This window comes from Trachypithecus francoisi, unplaced genomic scaffold (genome assembly GCF_009764315.1).
Source record: "Trachypithecus francoisi isolate TF-2019V2 unplaced genomic scaffold, Tfra_2.0 Lachesis_group20, whole genome shotgun sequence".
In the NCBI taxonomy this organism is placed as follows: domain Eukaryota; kingdom Metazoa; phylum Chordata; class Mammalia; order Primates; family Cercopithecidae; genus Trachypithecus; species Trachypithecus francoisi.
The window spans coordinates 14199228-14219090 of NW_022681466.1; the positions used below are offsets into that span (position 1 = coordinate 14199228).

The 19863-nt window shown below is 55.3% G+C and overlaps 1 protein-coding gene across 1 annotated transcript in view; it reads right to left on the minus strand.

Moving 5' to 3' along the window:
• Nucleotides 1–10044, minus strand: part of RAB40B (RAB40B, member RAS oncogene family) — a 45532-nt gene extending 35488 nt beyond the window's left edge. Inside the window, exon 1 of the mRNA XM_033181718.1 lies at nt 9783–10044. Coding sequence (XP_033037609.1) covers nt 9783–9924 — 142 coding nt within the window. The 5' untranslated portion in view covers nt 9925–10044. The remainder of the gene's footprint in view (nt 1–9782) is intronic.
• Between the last annotated feature and the right edge of the window lie 9819 nt (nt 10045–19863).

The following is a 19863-nucleotide window of genomic DNA, read 5'->3' on the forward strand; positions in this document are numbered from 1 at the left end:
TGCGCCTGTAATCCCAGCTACTCGGGAGGCTGAGGCAGGAGAATGGCATAAACCCGGGAGGCAGAGCTTGCAGTGAGCTGAGATCTGGCCACTGCATGCCAGCCTGGGCGACAGAGCAAGACTCCGTCACAAAAAAAAAAAAAAACACCAAACCAGAAAACCATCTCCTCTTTAAAGATTCTTGGCCGGGCGCGGTGGCTCAAGCCTGTAATCCCAGCTACTCAGGAGGCTGAGGCAGGAGAATGGCCTGAACCCGGGAGGCGGAGCTTGCAGTGAGCTGAGATCTGGCCACTGCATGCCAGCCTGGGCGACAGAGCAAGACTCCGTCACAAAAAAAAAAAAAAGATTCTTAAAGATTGCACCATAAAGAAGCAGGATAAAATATGATTTGATTTTCAGTTCAAATTTGAAAGTGATGACTGGCCGGGCGTGGTGGCTCATGCCTGTAATCCCAGCTACTCGGGAGGCTGAGGCAGAGAATTGCTTGAATCCAGGAGGCAGAGGTTGCAGTGAACCAAGATCGTGCCACTGCACTCCAGTCCGGGCGACAGAGTGAGACTCCGCCTCAAAAAGAAAAAAAAAAAAAAACACCAAACCAGAAAACCATCTCCTCTTTAAAGATTCTTGGCCGGGCGCGGTGGCTCAAGCCTGTAATCCCAGCTACTCGGGAGGCTGAGGCAGGAGAATGGCCTGAACCCGGGAGGCGGAGCTTGCAGTGAGCTGAGATCCGGCCACTGCACTCCAGCCTGGAGACAGAGCAAAACTCCATCTCAAAAAAAAAAAAAAACACCAAACCAGAAAACCATCTCCTCTTTAAAGATTCTTGGCCGGGCGCGGTGGCTCAAGCCTGTAATCCCAGCACTTTGGGAGGCCAAGACGGGTGGATTACGAGGTGAAGAGATCAAGACCATCCTGGCTAACACCGTGAAACTCCGTCTCTACTAAAAATACAAAAAACTAGCCGGGCGAGGTGGCGAGTGCCTGTAGTCCCAGCTACTCGGGAGGCTGAGGCAGGAGAATGGCATAAACCCGGGAGGCAGAGCTTGCAGTGAGCTGAGATCCGGCCACTGCACTCCAGCCTGGAGACAGAGCAAAACTCCATCTCAAAAAAAAAAAAAAACACCAAACCAGAAAACCATCTCCTCTTTAAAGATTCTTGGCCGGGCGCGGTGGCTCAAGCCTGTAATCCCAGCACTTTGGGAGGCCGAGACGGGTGGATCACGAGGTCAGGAGATCGAGACCATCCTGGCTAACACCGTGAAACTCCGTCTCTACTAAAAAATACAAAAAATTAGCCGGGCCTGGTGGCATGCGCCTGTAATCCCAGCTACTCAGGAGGCTGAGGCAGGAGAATCACTGGAACCCAGGAGACAGACGTTGCAGTGAGCCGATGTCACACCATTGCACTCCAGCCTGGGCGACAGAGCGAGACTCTGTCTCAAAAAATTTAAAAAAAATGTGCAAAAGGCAGAAAACTCAGCACTCACAGAAGGGTCACAATTTGGTGTTAGAAACACCAGCTCGGGTGATGGAAAGGCAGGGCCCTGCTGTGCCCCGACAGTATCCTAGGACAGCCTAGTGATGCCTTTTTCCTTCCACCCTTGCCTGGAGAGAAATGGACCTTCCAAGGAGAAAGAGCCTGAACCGGGGACCTAGCTGCCAGAAAGAAACGGGGCCAGGCCACTGGGAACCAGGGGGACCAGTGTGTGGGGTGTGCTGCAGAAAAGAAGACTCTTCCCTGGGTAACAGGCAGAGCAGGGGGTGCTGCACAGTCTGTGGACTCAGGTTGCTGACAGGGTCCAGGATCCAAGAACTCCGCCCTCCAACTACAGACCAAGAGGAAGAGGGAACCAGGGGGACCAGTGTGTGTGGGGTGTGCTGCAGAAAAGAAGACTCTTCCCTGGGTAACAGGCAGAGCAGGGGGTGCTGCACAGTCTGTGGACTCAGGTTGCTGACAGGGTCCAGGATCCAAGAACTCCGCCCTCCAACTACAGACCAAGAGGAAGAGGGAACCAGGGGGACCAGTGTGTGTGGGGTGTGCTGCAGAAAAGAAGACTCTTCCCTGGGTAACAGGCAGAGCAGGGGGGGCTGCACAGTCTGTGGACTCAGGTTGCTGACAGGGTCCAGGATCCAAGAACTCCGCCCTCCAACTACAGACCAAGAGGAAGACAAAGGCCCAGGAGGGAGAATCCAGGCCTTGCTGACTGTATCAGAGCAAAGGGAACACCTGGGCACAGTTGCCTGGGCAAGGACAAGATGCATCTGACCGCCCCGGACAGCACAGGGCACGTCCACCCACAGAAGACAGAGTCTGACCCAGGGCACACCCACGAGAGACAGGCAGGCCAACGGTGCAGACCCAGACCCACCAGCGGGCTCCAGGCTGGGATAACGGTGGCCATGCAATGCGGGGGGCCAGGGTCGGGGGCAGGCATCCAACTGAAAACAATGCGTCTTGATCCCTGCCTCAGGCCTCACCCCAGCTGGAGGCAGCCTTTCATGTCAAAGGTAAAACCATGCTTGTAGAGCACATTTTTGTTATCTGGGAGCAGCAAAAGTTTGTTAAACAGGACCCAAAGTCCTAACCACAAAACACTGATAATTTAGATTATGTTAAAATTAAGAGCTTCTGTTCATCCAAAGATACTATTAAAGGAGTGGAAAGGTAACGTGCAGATGAAAGTGGATATCCAGGACCACACAGGCGACAAAGGACTCACAGCCAGAATCTATATTTTAAACACTCCTAGCAATCATTGAAAGAAATTCAGCCAAAATGAAAAAACAGACATAAGACATGGGCATTTTTCTTCTTTTTCTTTTCTTTTCTTTTTTTTTTTTTTTTTTGAGACGGAGTCTCGCTCTGCCGCCCAGGCTGGAGTGCAGTGGCCGGATCTCAGCTCACTGCAAGCTCCGCCTCCTGGGTTCCCGCCATTCCCTCAGCCTCCCGAGTAGCTGGGACTACAGGCGCCCGCCACCACGTCCGGCTAGTTTTTTGAATTTTTAGTACAGACAGGGTTTCACCGTGTTAGCCAGGATGGTCTTGATCTCCTGACCTCGTGATCCATCCACCTTGGCCTCCCAAAGTACTGGGATTACAGGCTTGATCCACCGCGCCCGGCCTTTTTCTTTTTTTTTAATTTTTGGAGACGGAGTCTCACTCTGTCACCCAAGCTGGTGTGCAGTGGTGCAACTGCAGCTTACTGCAACCTCTGCCTCCCGAGTATAAGCGCTTCTCCTGCCTCAGCCTCCCACGTAGCTGGGACCACAGGCACACGCCCGGCTAATATTTTTTTGTATTTTTAGTAGAGACAGGGTTTCACCATGTTGCCCAGGCTGGTCTCAAACTCCTGACCTCTGGTGATCCACCCGCCTCGGCCTCCCAAAGTGCTGGAATTACAGGTGTGAGTCACCACGCCCGGCCAACTTGGGCATTTTTCTAAAGAGGAAATTCGCATAAACGTATGAAAAGGTGCTCAATTAGTTATCAGAGAAATGCAAAGGCAAACTGCACACCACCTAGAAAGACAGAGACAGCCCCGTGCTGGGAGGGAAGGTGACGCAGCCGGGGCCTCCGGCTTTGCTGGTGGGAGCACCAAGTGAAAAATGCTTTGGGAGAATCTACTACAGGGAAACCTCTGTAGACATTTGCATGCCTGATACCCAGAGATTCACACGCACAGGTAACTTTCAACAGAAATGCAAAGGATACGTACCAGTAATGTTTGCAGCAGAACAAGCCGTAATAGTCAGAAACCAGAAACCACCCAAATGCCCGTCACCCACAGGATGGAGAAATAAATCATGGTAGAGTCACGAAAGGGAAGTCACACGCCACGAGAATTAACACCCCACAGCCTCACACAACACGGGAGAGTCTCCTTCACACAATGGGGGCCAGAGACACAGTAACAGAAGTGCACATAGGCCGGGTGCGGTGGCCACGCCTGTAATTCCAGCACTTTGGGAGGCCAAGGCAGGCGGATCACCTGGTGTCAGGAGTTTCAGACCATTCTAGCTAACAAAGTGAAACCCTATATCTACTAAAAATAAAAAATTAGCCAGACATGGTGGCATACACCTGTAGTCCCAGCTACTCGGGAGGCTGAGACAGGAGAATCGCTTGAACCTGGGAGGCAGAGGTTGCAGTGAGCTGAGACCGCACCACTGTACTCCAGCCTGGGCAACAGAGTGAGACTCCATCTCAAAAAAAAAAAAAAATGTAGGGCGCAATGGCTCACACTTGTAATACTAGCACTTTGGGAGGCCAAGGAGGGTGGATCACCAGAGGTCAGGAGTTCGAGCCAGCCTGGCCAACATGGTGAAACCCCGTCTTTACTAAAAAATACAAAAATTAGCCGGGTGTGGTGGCAGATGCCTGTAATCCCAGCTACTCGGGAGGCTGAGGCAGAGAATTGCTTGAACACGGGAGGCAGAGGTTGCAGTGAGCTGAGATCGTGCCACTGCACTCCAGCCTGGGCAACAGAGCAAGACTCTGTCTCTAAAAAAAAAAAAAAAAAAAAGGAAAACTCCAAAACTAAGAAAATTAGGAGATGAAAATAACGTCTTTACTGAGCTAATCAATAAGTTAAAACAGCTAGAACATCAAGCCTGTAATCCCAGCACTTGGGAGGCCGAGACGGGCGGATCACGAGGTCAGGAGATCGAGACCATCCTGGCTAACACGGTGAAACCCCATCTCTACTAAAAAATACAAAAACTAGCCGGGCGAGGTGGCGGGCGCCTGTAGTCCCAGCTACTCCGGAGGCTGAGGCAGGAGAATGGCGTAACCCGGGAGGCGGAGCTTGCAGTGAGCTGAGATCCGGCCGCTGCACTCCAGCCTGGGCGACAGAGCAAGGCTCCGTCTCAAAAAAAAAAAAAAAAAAAAAAACAGCTAGAACAGTTTACTGAAATCAGAATTACCAACAAATAGGAAAGGCATAAGATAATCACAAAAATTCAGGCCGTGCACTGTGGCTTACACCGGTAATCCCAGGTTTTCGGAGGCTGAGCCAGGCGGATCACCTGAGGTTAGGAGTTCGAGACCACCCTGGCCGACATGGCAAAACCCTGTCTCAACTAAAAATACAAAAACAAATTAGCCCAGCATGGTGGTGGGCACCTGTAATCCCAGCTACTTGGGAGGTTGAAGCAGGAGAATTGCTTGAATCTGGGAGGTGGAGGTTGCAGTGAGCCGAGATCACACCACTGCACTCCAGCGTGGGCGACAGATTGAGACTCCGTCTAAAAAAATATATATGTATAATATATATACATACACACACACACCCCTGGAAACTCAAAAAGTACATGCATACTAGAAGTTTAACACAAAACATTCAACTCTGAGACATGGTCTGGTTAAGCAGAGGAACTGAGACAAAAATAATTCCTCAGAAATTCACGAAGGGAAGGACAATCCTCCACATGGGGAAAAATCAGCCGACCTCAGGCTTTACCACAACCCATGCGAGCCAGGGGACAGTGGAATGACAGCTGCAGAGTGTTGGGGAAGAAAACAAATCTAAGAGTATTATACCCAGCCAAGATATCTTTATATCGTTCAAAGATAAAGACCACGGGCAGATGGCCGGGCGCGGTGGCTCAAACCTGTAATCCCAGCACTTTGGGAGGCCGAGATGGGCGGATCACGAGGTCAGGAGATCGAGACCATCCTGGCTAACACGGTGAAACCCCGTCTCTACTAAAAAAATACAAAAAAAAAAAAAACTAGCCGGGAGAGGTGGCGGGTGCCTGTAGTCCCAGCTACTTGGGAGGCTGAGGCAGGAGAATAGCGTAAACTCGGGAGGCGGAGCTTGCAGTGAGCTGAGATCCGGTCACTGCACTCCAGCCCAGGCGACAGAGCGAGACTCCGTCTCAAAAAAAAAAAAAAAAGACCACGGGCAGACATTTTCAGACACAAAAACAAGCCGTAATAGTCAGGAAATACTCAAGTCCTTCTGAAAAAAACAAATGATAATGAAATCTAGTTAATTAAGAGAGAGACAGCACAATGAACAAAGACAGAAATGGTAAAAGGACTTTGGTGAGCACTGACTATATTTAAAAGTTGAATTGATACTAAATTCTTGTGGGCACTACAGCCACAATACAGAAGCAAGGGCTATAAATCTGAACAATATAAAAATAACAGCCTGGGCTACAAAACTCAGGACGAGTCGGGTGGAGGGGATGGAGTGTGGAGTTACGAAAGCCCTCACGTTTCTTTCTTTCTTTTTTTTTTTGAGACGGAGTCTCGCTCTGTCGCTGGGCTGGAGTGCAGTGGTACAATCTCAGCTCACTTTCACCCTCCACCTCCTGGGTTCCAGCGATTCTCCTGCCTTAGCCTCCTGAGTAGCTGGGATTACAGGTGCGCGGCACCGTGAGCGGCACCACGCCTGGCTAATTTTTGTATTTTTAGTAGAGATGGGGTTTCGCCATGTCGGCCAGGCTGGTCTCAAACTCCTGACCTCATGACCCGCCCACCTCAGCCTCCTCAAGTGCTGAGATTACAGCCGTGAGCCACCGCGCCCAGCTGTCCTCACCTTTCAATAACAGAAGCACTTATATTCACTGTTTCTCAGTGAAACATGTCATTAAAACAAAAAAAAAGCATGGCCAGCTGCTGTGGCTCAAGCTCATAATCCCAGCACTTGGGGAGGCCAAGACAGGAGGATGGCTTGAACCCGGGGGGGTCAAGGCTGCAGTGATCTGCAATCCTCACCACTGCCTTCAGCCCAGGCAGCAGAGAAGACCCTGTCTCTGAAAAAATTAAAAACAAAACATAATGATCTCAACTTCTTACTATTTTTCAGAATAACTTTTCTTAACCCTAAAACACATATTTGGTAGATAAAAAACCTGCAAGGGTACACCTGTGATACCAGTTTTTTCTTTTTCTTTTTTTTTTTTTTGAGACGGAGTCTCACTCTGTCGCCCAGGCTGGAGTGCAGTGGCCGGATCTCAGCTCACTGCAAGCCCCGCCTCCCGGGTTTACCCCATTCTCCTGCCTCAGCCTCCCGAGTAGCTGGGACTACAGGTGCCCGCCACCTCGCCCAGCTAGTTTTTTGTATTTTTAGTAGAGACGGGGTTTCACCGTGTTAGCCAGGATGGTCTCGATCTCCGGACTTCGTGATCCGCCCATCTCGGCCTCCCAAAGTGCTGGGATTACAGGCTTGAGCCACCGCGCCCGGCCTATACCAGTTTTTTCTACAGCACTTAGGCCACGTTGACAACAAAGCTCTTGGTGGGAGGTGTCTTTTTTTTTTAGATAGAGTTTCGCTCAGGCTAGAGTGCAATGGTGTGATCTCGGCTCACTGCAACTTCTGCCTCCCAGGTTCAAGCGATTCTCCTGCCTCAGCCTCCAGAGTAGCTGGGATTACAGGCATGTGACACCACGCTCAGCTAATTTTGTATTTTTAGTAGAGACGGGGGTTTCTCCATGTTGGTCAGGCTGGTCTCAAACTCCTGACCTCAGGTGAGTTTCGCTCTGTTGCCCAGGCTGGAGTGCAATGGTGCCGTCTCGGCTCACTGCAACTTCTGCCTCCCAGGTTCAAGCGATTCTCCTGCCTCAGCCTCCAGAGTAGCTGGGATTACAGGCATGTGACACCACGCTCAGCTAATTTTGTATTTTTAATAGAGACGGGGGTTTCTCCATGTTGCTCAGGCTGGTCTCGAACTCCTGACCTTAGGTGATCCACTCGCCTTGGCCTCCCAAAGTGCTGGGATTACAAGTGTGAGCCACCACACCCAGCCCGGTGGGAGGTGTATTTTTAGCCTAAACCCTCTCTCCCTGTCAGGGAAAGCGTTTAGAAGAAAACATTGGTCCATTGTTTTGGGTCGTCCTCAGTTCAGCATGTAGCAACCGAAAGTCATGCAACAGAAGCATCCCCGAGCCTCTGTTCAAACCAACCAGAAGGAAGTTTCACAAACATTCTGTGCGTGGCTCTTCTCACACACGCCCCATGGCACTCACCTTCAATCAAACTCAACACAGTCAACCGTCTGCTCCCCCAAAACACGCACAGCTCTTAAAGGGCCACATTCGTCTGGGCGTACAGGTTGTTGGGTGCTTTATTCCTCTAGCTCTGGTAGAGTTCATCCCTCGCTGAGCCCAGACCCCGAGGGCACCGTGCGGACAAAGCCCTGTCCTCCAGACGCTCAATCTCCAGGGCAGCACGGGCCCTCGGACTTTGCCACAGCGACATCCGAACTATCTAGAAATGTGACTAATGGAAGCTTTTTGTTTTGTTTCCTTCTAATTACACTTCCACAGCCACACGTGGCTCATGGCATCTGACTGGACACCACGGTCCTAGAGACCTGCCGCCGAGCGGGGAATGGGGTGGGGACAGGTAAAGACGCAGACGCCCCTCCTGCCCCACGGAGCACACTCTGCACCCACCGGCTGCCAGAGACTCCCCGGCGTGCTGCAGTTTAAAGAAGCCTCCGGGTGCTGGTCGTGAGCCAAGCCCATCTCAGCTGCTCCCCCAAACTCTGTGCCCCCTCCTCACCCCCTTCCCTAAGCTGAGGTGTGGCCGGGTACCTGAGTCTCACCCCACGCTCCACAGTCTCAGGCCACCCCCTCCAGCTGAGCCACGCTCCCCTCCCTTGGTCCTCATGCAGCCTGCCTGGAGCTGCCCGTAGGGCATGGCCTGCACCCTCTACTCTGCAGCCTCAGATCCCGCTTCCTCCCACCCGCTCTGGCAAAGTTCGTCTCTGGCAGGACCCTTCCCAGGCCCCAGAGCTGACAGGGCCTTCCCACCAAGATTCCATCTCCACACTGCGGCTCCCCTCCTCCGCCCAGGACCCAGAGGGGGGGTCTCTGTTGGAAGTGTGGGTTCAGCCCCGAGGCGCGGCGGGAAGGTGGGCACAGGCGGGGCTCCTTCCCCAGCCGCAGGGTCGGCCTCATCCGCGCGGTTCCAGGGACGCGGGTGGGTGAAGGCCCCGCCTGCTCCTCACTCCCGGCCGAGGTGTCCGCCTCTGCGCATTCCCCCTCCTCCTGGGTTCCTGCCCCCGCCTTTCTTTCTCCCGAGCCGTCCACCCCCTCGCCGGCCGCCGGCTTTCAAGCCTCAAACTTCGGGGATCCCCGGGCTGCCTGCCTGGGAGCTCTGGGTGCTGCGGCCTCCCTTCGCCCTAGAACCCCCTCTCCGGCCGCTGTCGTGGGGGGTTCCCTCTTCCGCACGCGAGTCACCTGCGCTCCTTTCTCTCCCCCGGACACGCGGGACCCCTGGCCTCGGGACTGGACCCTGGTCTCCCCTCCCCTCCGACCCACGCGCAGACCCAGCACCTGGGAGCCTGCTCGCCGCGCTCCGCCCCAGGCGCCCCGGAGCTCGCCTCCCCTCCCGCCCCTCCTGCCCCCGCGGCCGAACGCGCACGTGAGGACCCGAGTCCTCCCCGGGTCCCCGCGGAGGCGGCCTCAGGTCGGGAGGAGCCCAGCGCTCGGCCCAGCCGCGGGCTCCCGCTGGGCGCAGACTGCGCAGAAGGATGGAGACTGCGCCGCGGGGGCCTCGAGCGGAACTGGGGGTGCCTGGTGTAACACGGACGCCGCCGCACGAGGGACAGGCCGGGCGGAGAAAGGCCCGCCCGCGAACCGCGCTCCTCCTCAGCCGCGCGCCCCCGGACCCGGACTCCCACCCTCCCGGGCCCGCCCGCCGGCCTCTTCCCGACCCCTCCCCGGCCTCGTGCCTCCGAACCCAGACTCCCACCCGCACCCCCTCCCCAGCCCCGCGCCCCTCCCGGGACCCACGCCCGCACCCAGGCGCGCCCTCCCCTGCGCTCACCCGCCGGGTGGCCGTACGGGGACTCGGCCGCGCCGTCCTGCAGGCTCGCCAGGATCTCGCCCTTGCCCACGTCGCTGTCGCCCACCAGCAGGAACTTGAGCAGGAAGTCGTAGGCCCGGACCGGGCTGCCCAGGGCGCTCATCGTGACGGCCCGGCGCCCCAACCCATGCCCAGCCTGCGGGACTGCGCGCAGAGGCGGCGGCCGGGCCCCGAGAGGCGCCGCGCGGGCCCCGAGTCCTTGCTTGCAGCCGGCCCCGCCCCGCCGCCCAGCGCTGACAGCGCGCAGCCCCGCCCGGCCCCGCCATTGGTGAACCGCAGTTGCTAGGGCGGCTGCGCACTTTCATTGGTGTGGTTGTCCGTCCATCTTACTCTCGTCACCGCCTCCGGGCTGAAGCTCAACCGCCCCGCCTGGAAGGACGCTGTCGCCGCAGCCAATGGAGGCCCGGAGACGGAGCGGGGGCGGAGCCAGAACAAGCAGGAGGCGGGGACTTTGCTCCCGCAGCCAATGGCGAGGCGGGGCGGGGGCGAGTAGGGGGTGGGGCCGAGTGTTTACACTCTCGCGTGCGCCCGTCAGTGCCGCGAGCTCGCTCCCACGGGCGTCGGGATTGCCCACCCTGAGTCGGGCGGGGCGTGGGGCAGTGCAGGGTCCCAGCGTGGGGCCTCCCCACCTGCCCACCAGGGAGACCTCCGGTGCCGGGCCGGGTGGGGCTTAGGGGGTCGGTCCAGTTCCCGGACGCGGCCGGAAGGCCCCCCGCAGGCAGCCTCACCGCAGGAGTCCCTGTCGCCGTAGAATCCAGGCTCGCGGTCTCTCCCCACGTTCATCCAGGGCCTCGTCCTTGCCCCATTTACGCTGCGTGCCTGAATGCCTGTGTGTGCACATGCGCCTGTGTACGTATGCATGTGTTCGTGTGTGTGCATGTCTGCGTGTGCATGTGTGCCTCTGCAGATGTCTGCACATGTATGTGTCTGCGTGTGCATGTGTGCCTCTGCAGGTGTCTGCACATGTATGTGTCTGCGTGTGCATGTGTGCCTCTGCAGGTGTCTGCACATGTATGTGTCTGCGTGTGCATGTGTGCCTCTGCAGGTCTGCACATGTGCATGTGCATGTGTGCCTTTGCAGGCATCGCATGTGTGTGTCTGCGTGTGCTGCTTCTGTCTATGCATGTGCTCCTATGTGTGTGTGCACTTGCTTGTTTGTGCATCCATGCGTGTGTTTCGGTGTGTGCTGGAGAAGATGGGGTGGGACCCCTCCAGCCTTTGGGTTTCTCTTCTGCTCTGGAGAGCAAGGGGTGCCAGGGTGAGGCCTGCCCTTCACTCTGAGGGTCTCACCAGGTGCACACTGGTTTATTTGGTGCAGAATTCAGGCAGCAGGCAAGCGGCGAACTCCGTCCAAGAAGAGGGATAATGCCTCCCCCACTTCATCCCCTCCACCCTGCATTGTGTAGGGAACTGCTCTAGACCCCATTAGAAGTTTTTTGGGGGGAGGAACAGAAGAAGGAGCAGAAGAATTACAAAAGAGACTGAAGTCAAGATTACTATATTTGTCATTTTCACTCATTTGGACCTAGAAAATGTTTACTTCGGAATGCCAATTTAGTTTGCAGCACCAGTTGTTCATTGATTGATTAGTTGCTTTAGTTACTAATGCAGTCACCTTTTTTTTTTTTTTGAGACAGAGTCTTGCTCTGATGCCCAGGCTGGAGTGCAGTGGCATAATCTTGGCTCACTGCAACTTCCACCTCCTGGGTTCAAGCCTCCCAAGTAGCTGGGATTAGAGGCATGTGCCACCATACCCAGCTAATTTTTGCATTTTTAGTAGAGATGGGATTTGGCCACCTTGGCCAGGCTGGTCTTGAACTCCTGAACTCAAGTGATCCGCCCACCTCAGCCTCCCAAAGTGCTGGGATTACAGCACTATTATTATTATTATTTTTGAAAGGAAGTTCAGAGGAAGAAAAGAGGATGGAAGGTGGACACTAGAAAACTGTAAGAAAGATGGCATTTAGTCCCCACCCCCACCACTCTGCCAAAAACTGGAAGAATTCAGGGGAGTTTCCTTCCCATCCCTAACCCTCAGTCTCCAAGTTCCAATCAGCTGTGGGTCACATGGCTATTACCTAGTGAGGAAAGGGTACCTTTTTCTGCTCTCTCCCCACCCACACATCCAGACTCACTGTACAGTAGGGGTCAGGAGGTCCTCAGCCCACCCTCGGGGTCACACCCAGCAGCCCAGCAGTGTTCACAGGGGGGCATGGAGAGGGGTGGCCAGACCACTTCCTGCAGAGGATAGATGATGGGGGAGCCCCTGCCTGCTCTTCTCCTGCCCCACGGAAGGTCCTCACCACGTCCTGGTTGTCGCCTCCAAGCTGGCCTTGGGTGAGCTGGAACGTGGCCACCGCCACCTGGAGGGCCAGGTAAAATAACCACGTCAGAAGAGGGCTGTGTTCAGATATGGGCATCCATCTTCTTGCCCCCAACATTGCTTTCACCAAACGGCGATGTTTATTTCTAAAGCCAAAGCAGAAGGGTTCCTCCCACCAGAGCCCCCAGCTTCCTGAGGGACAGTGCTGTGGTGGGATACCTCTCCCTCCTCCCCAGTTTCAGTACATGTGTAAAGTCCAGGCAGAAGGTGGAGGTGTCTGGATAGCACTAGCCTACCTTCTGCCCAACTCAGAGCCAGGTTTCCAGACCTGTCCATCTCAGATCATCGGAACATTCCTCCCTGTGGCCAGGCTGAAATCTCCTTGAACGTCCACCCGCCCATGACCTGGGGCTGCTCTGGAGGCTTGGCCTCAGTGGGCAGAAGGAACGAAAGAACATTTACTGATGCTTCTCCACAGGTAAAATGTCATCAGAAGGTGCAGGTGAGGCCGGGTGCAGTGGCTCATGCCTGTAATCCCTGCACTTTGGGAGGCCAAGGCGGGTGGATCACTTGAGGTCAGGAGTTCAAGATCAGCCTGGCCAACATAGCAAAACCCCATCTCTACTAAAACTACAAAAATTAGCTGAGCATGGTGGCACTAGTCTGTAGTCCCAGCTACTCAGGAGGCTGAGGCAGGAGAATCGCTTGAACCCAAGAGGCAGAGGTTGCAGTGAACCTGTCACACCACTGCACTCCAGCCTGGGCAACAGAGTGAGATGCCATCTAAAACAAAAAACAAAAAAAAAAAAGCAATCCTGTTTTGGCTTGTCTGCAATCACGAGAAAACAGGAGACAAAGGTTTACCATGTATGAAGTGATGGTTTTCTGGGTTGAACGGGGTCCCTAAAAAGATTTATTGAAATCACACCCTCCGGAAGCTGTGACTGTGACCTTCGTTGGAAATACTTTGGTCTTTGCAGATGTAATCAGGTTGGGGGGAGCTCAGTAGGGTGGGCTCTACTGCAATAGGACCATGAAAGGGTCTCAGAGACCTGGGGGGGTCCACGGGGCCCACTGTGAAAGCTGCTGTTCTGAGCCATGCCCGTGCTCCTGTCCACCCCTGCCTGTGACCACGCAGGTGTGGCCCACGAGGAGACTCCAGCAGTGAGACGTGAGGGCGTCTGCTGGGGGTTCGCAAACAGGACCCCAGACTCTGAGTCCCCCGTCAGCATCCGGGCACTGTGGGTCCACCACGAACCTCCTGTCCTGTGACACAGAGCAGCCTCCTGGTGCCACCTCCAGATGGATTTTCTGTTGCTGGAAGTTAAACCAGCCTCAGTAATTCACATAATATCTATTTCAGCTTTTTCCCACGGAGGGGGCACAGGGAGGGGGCATTTTTCTTTTTTCTTCTTCCAAATTTAGCTTAAAGGCTAACATGTTTTTCATTTTTAAAATAGTTCCGTCTGCTATGTGCAAACAGTGGAAATGCAACTTGAACTAGCCTAAGCAAGAAGTCAATTTTATGGAAGGATAGTTGGAGTGTCTCCTGACCGGCTGTGCCGTGGGAAAGCCCAGGTGTGGCCGGGCTGGAAGCAGCTGAACCAGGGACCCAGTGCCGGCGAGGCTGGCCCACCTTTGTTCCTCCCGCGGTGCCCGCCTGTCTTCCTGTCGCTGCAGAGGGGCTCCCTCCTCACAGGAGAAGACATGGCCCCAAGGTTTCACCCCTTGGAGGGAGAACGGCCTCACTCACTCTCAGGCCTGATCCCCAAATTCCATATAAGGGAATTCCCCGGTGGGGACCAGTGCCCACCTCCGGGTGAATCAACTACAGCAGGGGTCTCATCGCGCTCGGGGCCCTGCATCTCTGCACCTTAGTGCATCCTCTGAACGCACGGAACTGACACCCCAGCAGATGACGCAGTTTCCAGCCAGGAGGGCCAGCGGGGGCAGGGGCAAGAAGGTCCCAGCTGGACGAGGCTGGTGGGCGTAGCAGAGGCCGTCGCCAGGCCCCTCTCTGCTCTCCCCTGCACCTGCTGCCCCTGGCACAGTCTCAATTCCCCTCTTCCCTTCATAAGAAGAGCCCCCTGCCGGTGGTTCTCACTCTGGAGCAGGGCACGGCGGCCACACTCAGAGCCTCCCATTCTGCACTGGGAGCCCAGGAATCTGCATTTCCAACACGGTTACAGATGGTGCTGATGCTACAGCTCCGGGAACTCCACTTTGAGAACTAAATGGGGAGAGGTCTCTCCAAACACAGCTGCACCAGCGCCCACCCCCAACGGGAGACAGCGCATGCCTTCCGAATGCTCAGAGGGGAAGCCTGCATCCGCCTCCCAGCCCTGTGGTCTCTAGTCTTCCCAGAGGTGAGGGCCCCGGGCACTGGCTCGTCCACCTCCCAGCCCTATGGTTTCCAGTCTTCCCAGCGGTGAGGGCTCCGGGCACTGGCTCCGCCCTTTAGGCACAGCAGGGAGGGTTCGGGGTTGGCTGCTGGCCATGGCTGAGACATAAGAGACCCAGGATAAGTGCTTGGGTGGCTTCTCTATCCACCCGTGAGACCCCTGAGGCCCCACCTCATTGTCTCACCTGACTCCCACCCAATCCCCACCTCAAACCTGACCCCCACTCAACCCCCACCTCTCACCCTACCTCTCAACCAACCCCCACCCAACCCTCACCTGACCTCTTCACACCCCACCTCAAACCTGACCTCACCCCTCACCCGACTCCTACCCAACCCTCACCTGACCTCTTCACACCCCCTCCTCTACTGCAGTCTGACGCAGCCCGCGTCCCCTACTCACACTGGCTGTGCCTCCCTGCAGCGCTGAGCTCACGGCCCCGTTGTGGCTTCTGCTCCTGCCCCATGCGAGGGCACAGCCCACATCTGCTCTTCTCAGCTGTTTTGCGGAGGACACCAGACGAAGTGTTTCTGGAATACTTCATACCACTTCAGCACCTGAACAAACCAGGCCCCCGTTTTGCACGTGCGTGGCCCTTCTCACTGAGTCAGCACCCCTGGGTCCTTCAGGACTCCACCTGGGGTGGGGGGCGACAGCTCCCGCAGCAAGCCCCTCTGCCCTGGTCCCATCAGAACCATCCACGGACACACCTGTCACCCCCAGGGCGGGGCCGACCACACAGCAATGCCACCGGCCTCCCCCGGGAATGAAATTCGACTTCTCCTCCATGCTGACCGCGCAGCCCTGAAAGGTTTGTAGTGAACTTGTAGAAAATGGAAAACGTGACCCTGCTGGCCCAGCGTTTTTGGTTCTGTGGACCCAGCAGGCTGGTGTCTGATTTAGCGATTCCGTGACACTGCTGCTTCCACCGGCTGCAGAATCACAGCTTTCAGGAGCGTGTCCAGCCAGCTCCTGAGACTTTTCCGGGCCCCCGACTCGAGAGCCGGGTCAACCTAATGTGCGTTCGGCTCCCATTTATGTGAGGGTGGCGTTCTCACAACTTGAGACCACCACTATGCCCAGGGGGGTTTCTGGCGCGTTTCCAGACACAGCTGAGGCTGGGTCAGTGAGGGCTGAGATGTGCAGCCTTGGGCCTTTCCCCGGACCTGGCCCCTCCCTGGACACTCCCCCCACCCTGCCTGTCGTCCCGACACTCCCCTCAGCATTCGTACACAGGGCGCTGCTCTGTGTCCTGCACTCAGAGGAAATGGGGGCTCAGGCAGGTGGGCGGTCTGTCCTCAGGACAACCCAAATTCCTGACCTAAACTTCTTTTTTTTTTTTGAGACGGGGCCTCGCTCTGTTGCCCAGGCTGGAGTGCAGTGGCTGGATCTCGGCTCACTGCAAGCTCCGCCTCCCGGGTTTACGCCATTCTCCTGCCTCAGCCTCCTGAGTAGCTGGGACTACAGGCGCCCGCCACCACGCCTGGCTAATTTTTTGTATTTTTAGTAGAGACGGGGTTTCACCGTGTTAGCCAGGATGGTCTCAATCTCCTGACCTCGTGATCCGCCCGCCTCAGCCTCCCAAAGTGCTGGGATTACAGGCGTGAGCCACTGCACCTGGCCAACCTAAACTTCTTCATTCCCATCTCGTGCTCACCATCGTGCAGCCTCTTTTTTTTTTTTTTTTTGAGACGGAGTCTCGCTCTGTCGCCCAGGCTGGAGTGCAGTGGCCGATCTCAGCTCACTGCAAGCTCCGCCTCCCAGGTTTACACCATTGTCCTGCCTCAGCCTCCCAAGTAGCTGTGACTACAGGCGCCCGCCTCGTCGCCCAGCTAGTTTTTTTTTTTGTATTTTTTTAGTAGAGACGGGGTTTCACCATGTTAGCCAGGATGGTCTCGATCTCCTGACCTCATGATCCGCCCGCCTCGGCCTCCCAAAGTGCTGGGATTACAGGCTTGAGCCACCGCGCCCGGCCAGCCTCTTTTTTTTTCTTCTTTTTTGAGACGGAGTCTCACTCTGTCACCCAGGCTGGAGTGCAGTGGCCGGATCTCAGCTCACTGCAAGCTCCACCTCCCAGATTCACACCATTCTCCTGCCTCAGCCTTCTGAGTAGCTGGGACTACAGGCGCCTGCCACCACACCTGGCTTTTTTTTTTTTTTTTTTTTTTGTATTTTTTAGTGGAGACGGGGTTTCACTGTGTTAGCCAGGATGGTCTCGATCTCCTGACCTTGTGATCCGTCCACCTCAGCCTCCCAAAGTGCTGGGATTAAAGGTGTGAGCCACCGCGCCCGGCCCATGCAGCCTCTTAATGAACCACCTCCCACCCTCCGGAGCCAGGACCCCCGGAGCCAGGCAGGGCACGCTGTGGACAGGGACGGGTCTGAGCTGGTCTTGAGTCGGTGGAACCCTGGAAGAAGTGGCTCCGTCATTCTGGTTGCCTGGGCCATCAGGCCCTGCAGGTGTGGATCTGGGACAGTGAGGATGCAGGACTGGTCTGCAGCTGCAGATTCCAAAGGCGGGAGCCCAAAGTCCCCATCTTCAAAGACTGTCACTTTGCAGGTACAGTTTCAGTAAATTAATCTGGGGGCACACAAATATTTGGTCCATAATACGGCCCATGGTAGGGGGGACCTGGGTACCACCCAGGGTGAGAACAAGCTGTGGAATGTGGAGCCCACCCTATAGAACCTGGGCGGGGAGGTGGGTGCGGCTGTCCCCTCGGCCTCCGGTCCGGGGCCCTGGGATGGCCCTCGGCACTAAGGGAGGGTGTCTTCAACCCAGCCCGTCAATGCTTGCGCCCGAGGGTTCCTGGTTGGGGTGCACCCTGAGCACTGTGGGGTGCTGGGCAGTGTCCTGGCCCCCGTACATTAGATGTCAGCAACACTGCCACCTCCTGCAACAATCAGAAGTGCCCCTAGAATTGTCAAAGTGGGGGTCCTGCCCTTCCCAACATTTGAAGAGAAATTTTATTTCCATGTGGCAGCCTCTCTCCCGAGAGCCTCATCCTGTCCCCGCACTGCAGGGCGTGTTCCCAATGTTGGCCTCGGTCCTGGTGGCTCCCGCCAGCATCTCCTGGGCAGCTGTGACTGCTGTTTCCACCGGGTGGAGGTGTCTGCCGTGGCCAAGCATGCAGTGGAGAGGATGGCCATGGGGACAGCAAGGCTGGGGGTAAGGGAGGATCCAGAAGCGTCCAGCCTGGGACCTACGGGTAGTGACCACCTCAGGGCACCCGAGGTTCACCCATGTTCGCCTCCCAGAAACTCTGAGAGATAGGGGTTATGATTCCTGCTGCTGCCTGAGGAAACAGGGACTCAGAGAAACCGTGTTGGTCCCTGTCCGGCCTTGGCCTCCCTCGCTGGGCTGGTCAGCACTGCAAGCCCCAGCCTTGTTTGGTTTTTATTTTATTTTATTTATTTGGAGATGGAGTCTCACTCTGTTACCCAGGCTGGAATGCAATGGTGCGATCTTGGCTCACTGCAACCTCCGCCTCCTGAGTTCAAGCAATTCTCCTGCCTTGGCCTCCCGAGTAGCTGGGATTACAGGTGTGAGCCACCACACCCGGCTAATTTTTGTATTTTTAGTAGAGACAGGTTTTCTCTGTGTTGGCCAGGCTGGTCTCAAGTGATCTACCTGCCTTGGCCTCCCAAAGTGACTCATGTCTGTAATTCTGGCACTTTGGTCGTTAAGCACATTCACCCTGCAGTGCAGCCGTCACCACCTTCCCTCTCCAGGTCTTCTCTATCTCCCCAAACAGACCTCGGTCCCACCGAACATCAGCTCTCCGTCTGTTCTCCCCCACCCCTGCAACATCACTTACCTCCCGTCTCTACAGATGTGAGGACTCTAGGGCCCTCGTAGAAGTGGAATGACACAGTATTGTCTTTCTGTGGCTGGCTTATTTCAGTGAGCATAACGCCCTCCAGTTTCATCCATGTTGTAGCGTGTATCAGAAGCGCCTATGTTTTGGGGCTGGGTGCAGTGGCACAGGCCTGTAATCCCAGCACTTTGGGAGGCCACAGTGGGCGGATCACTTGAAGTCAGGAGTTCAAGCCCAGCCTGGCCAACATGGTGAAACCCCGTCTCTACTAAATATACAAAAATTAGCTGGGTGTGGTGGCACATGCCTGTGATCCCAGCTACTCGGGAGGCTAAGGCAGGAGACTCACTTGAATCCAGGAGGCAGAGGCTGCAGTGAGCCGAGATTGCACCATGGCATTCCAGCCTGGGAGACAGAGCAAGACTCTGTCTCAAAAAAAAAAAAAAGTACTCCTTTTATTTTTTTTGACTGTCTCGCTCTGTTGCCCAGCCTGGAATGCAGTGGCACAATCTCGGCTCACTGCAGCCTCCATCTCTCGAGTCCAAGTGATTCTCCTGCCTCAGCTTCCCGAGTAGCTAGGACTACAGGCATGTGCCACCATGTCCTGATAATTTTTTGTAATCATTTTTTCTTTCTTTCTTTCTTTCTTTCTTTCTTTCTTTCTTTTTTGAGATGGAGTCTCGCTCTGTCACTCAGGCTGGAGTGCAGTGGTGTGATCTCGGCTCACTGCAACCTCTGCCTCCCGGGTTCAAGTGATTCTGCTGCCTCAGCCTCCCGAGTAGCTGGGATCACAGGAACGTACTACCAGGCTGGGCTAATTTTTGTAGTTTTAGTAGAGACGGGGTTTTATCATCTTGGCCAGGCTGGTCTTGAACTTCTGACTTTATGATCCACCCGCCTCAGCCTCCCAAAGTGCTGGGATGACAGGCGTGAGCCACCGCACTCGGCCCTGGCTGAATAATATTATCGAGTGGAAATGCCGCTTGGGGTCCATCCATTCTTTCCTCGGCGGACACTTGGATGGCTTTGTCTCTTGGCCACCGTAGGTCGAGCTGCTGTGAACACTGTGTACGAGCCTCTGCGTGGATGTCTGTTTGAATTTCTCCTGGGCACATACGTAGGAGTAGAACTGCTGGATCACGCAGTAGCTCTCCATTCGATGCTTTGAGGAGCTGCCAGACGTGGGTTGTGTTTTTGCAGCAAGAATTCATTCTGCGGTTTGTCCTGCAGTGGGTGTTTTGCAGCATCAGTCGACAGTCTCTGGCCTAGAGCACGGTTGTGGTGCTTGGGGGGCCCTGCTGTGGAAGGTGGAGGGGAGGAGGAACACCTGCCACCTCCAGGCAATACACAAGGAATTTTTTTACGTAATGCGACATTTTTATACCATCAGACTATTGGAAAGTATTTCTTTCTTAAGTTTCATTCTCTGATGCCTAGATAAAAATAGACTGAGGAACTGTAAAAAGACACTGACCATATTTCCCTGAAAGCCGGGCACT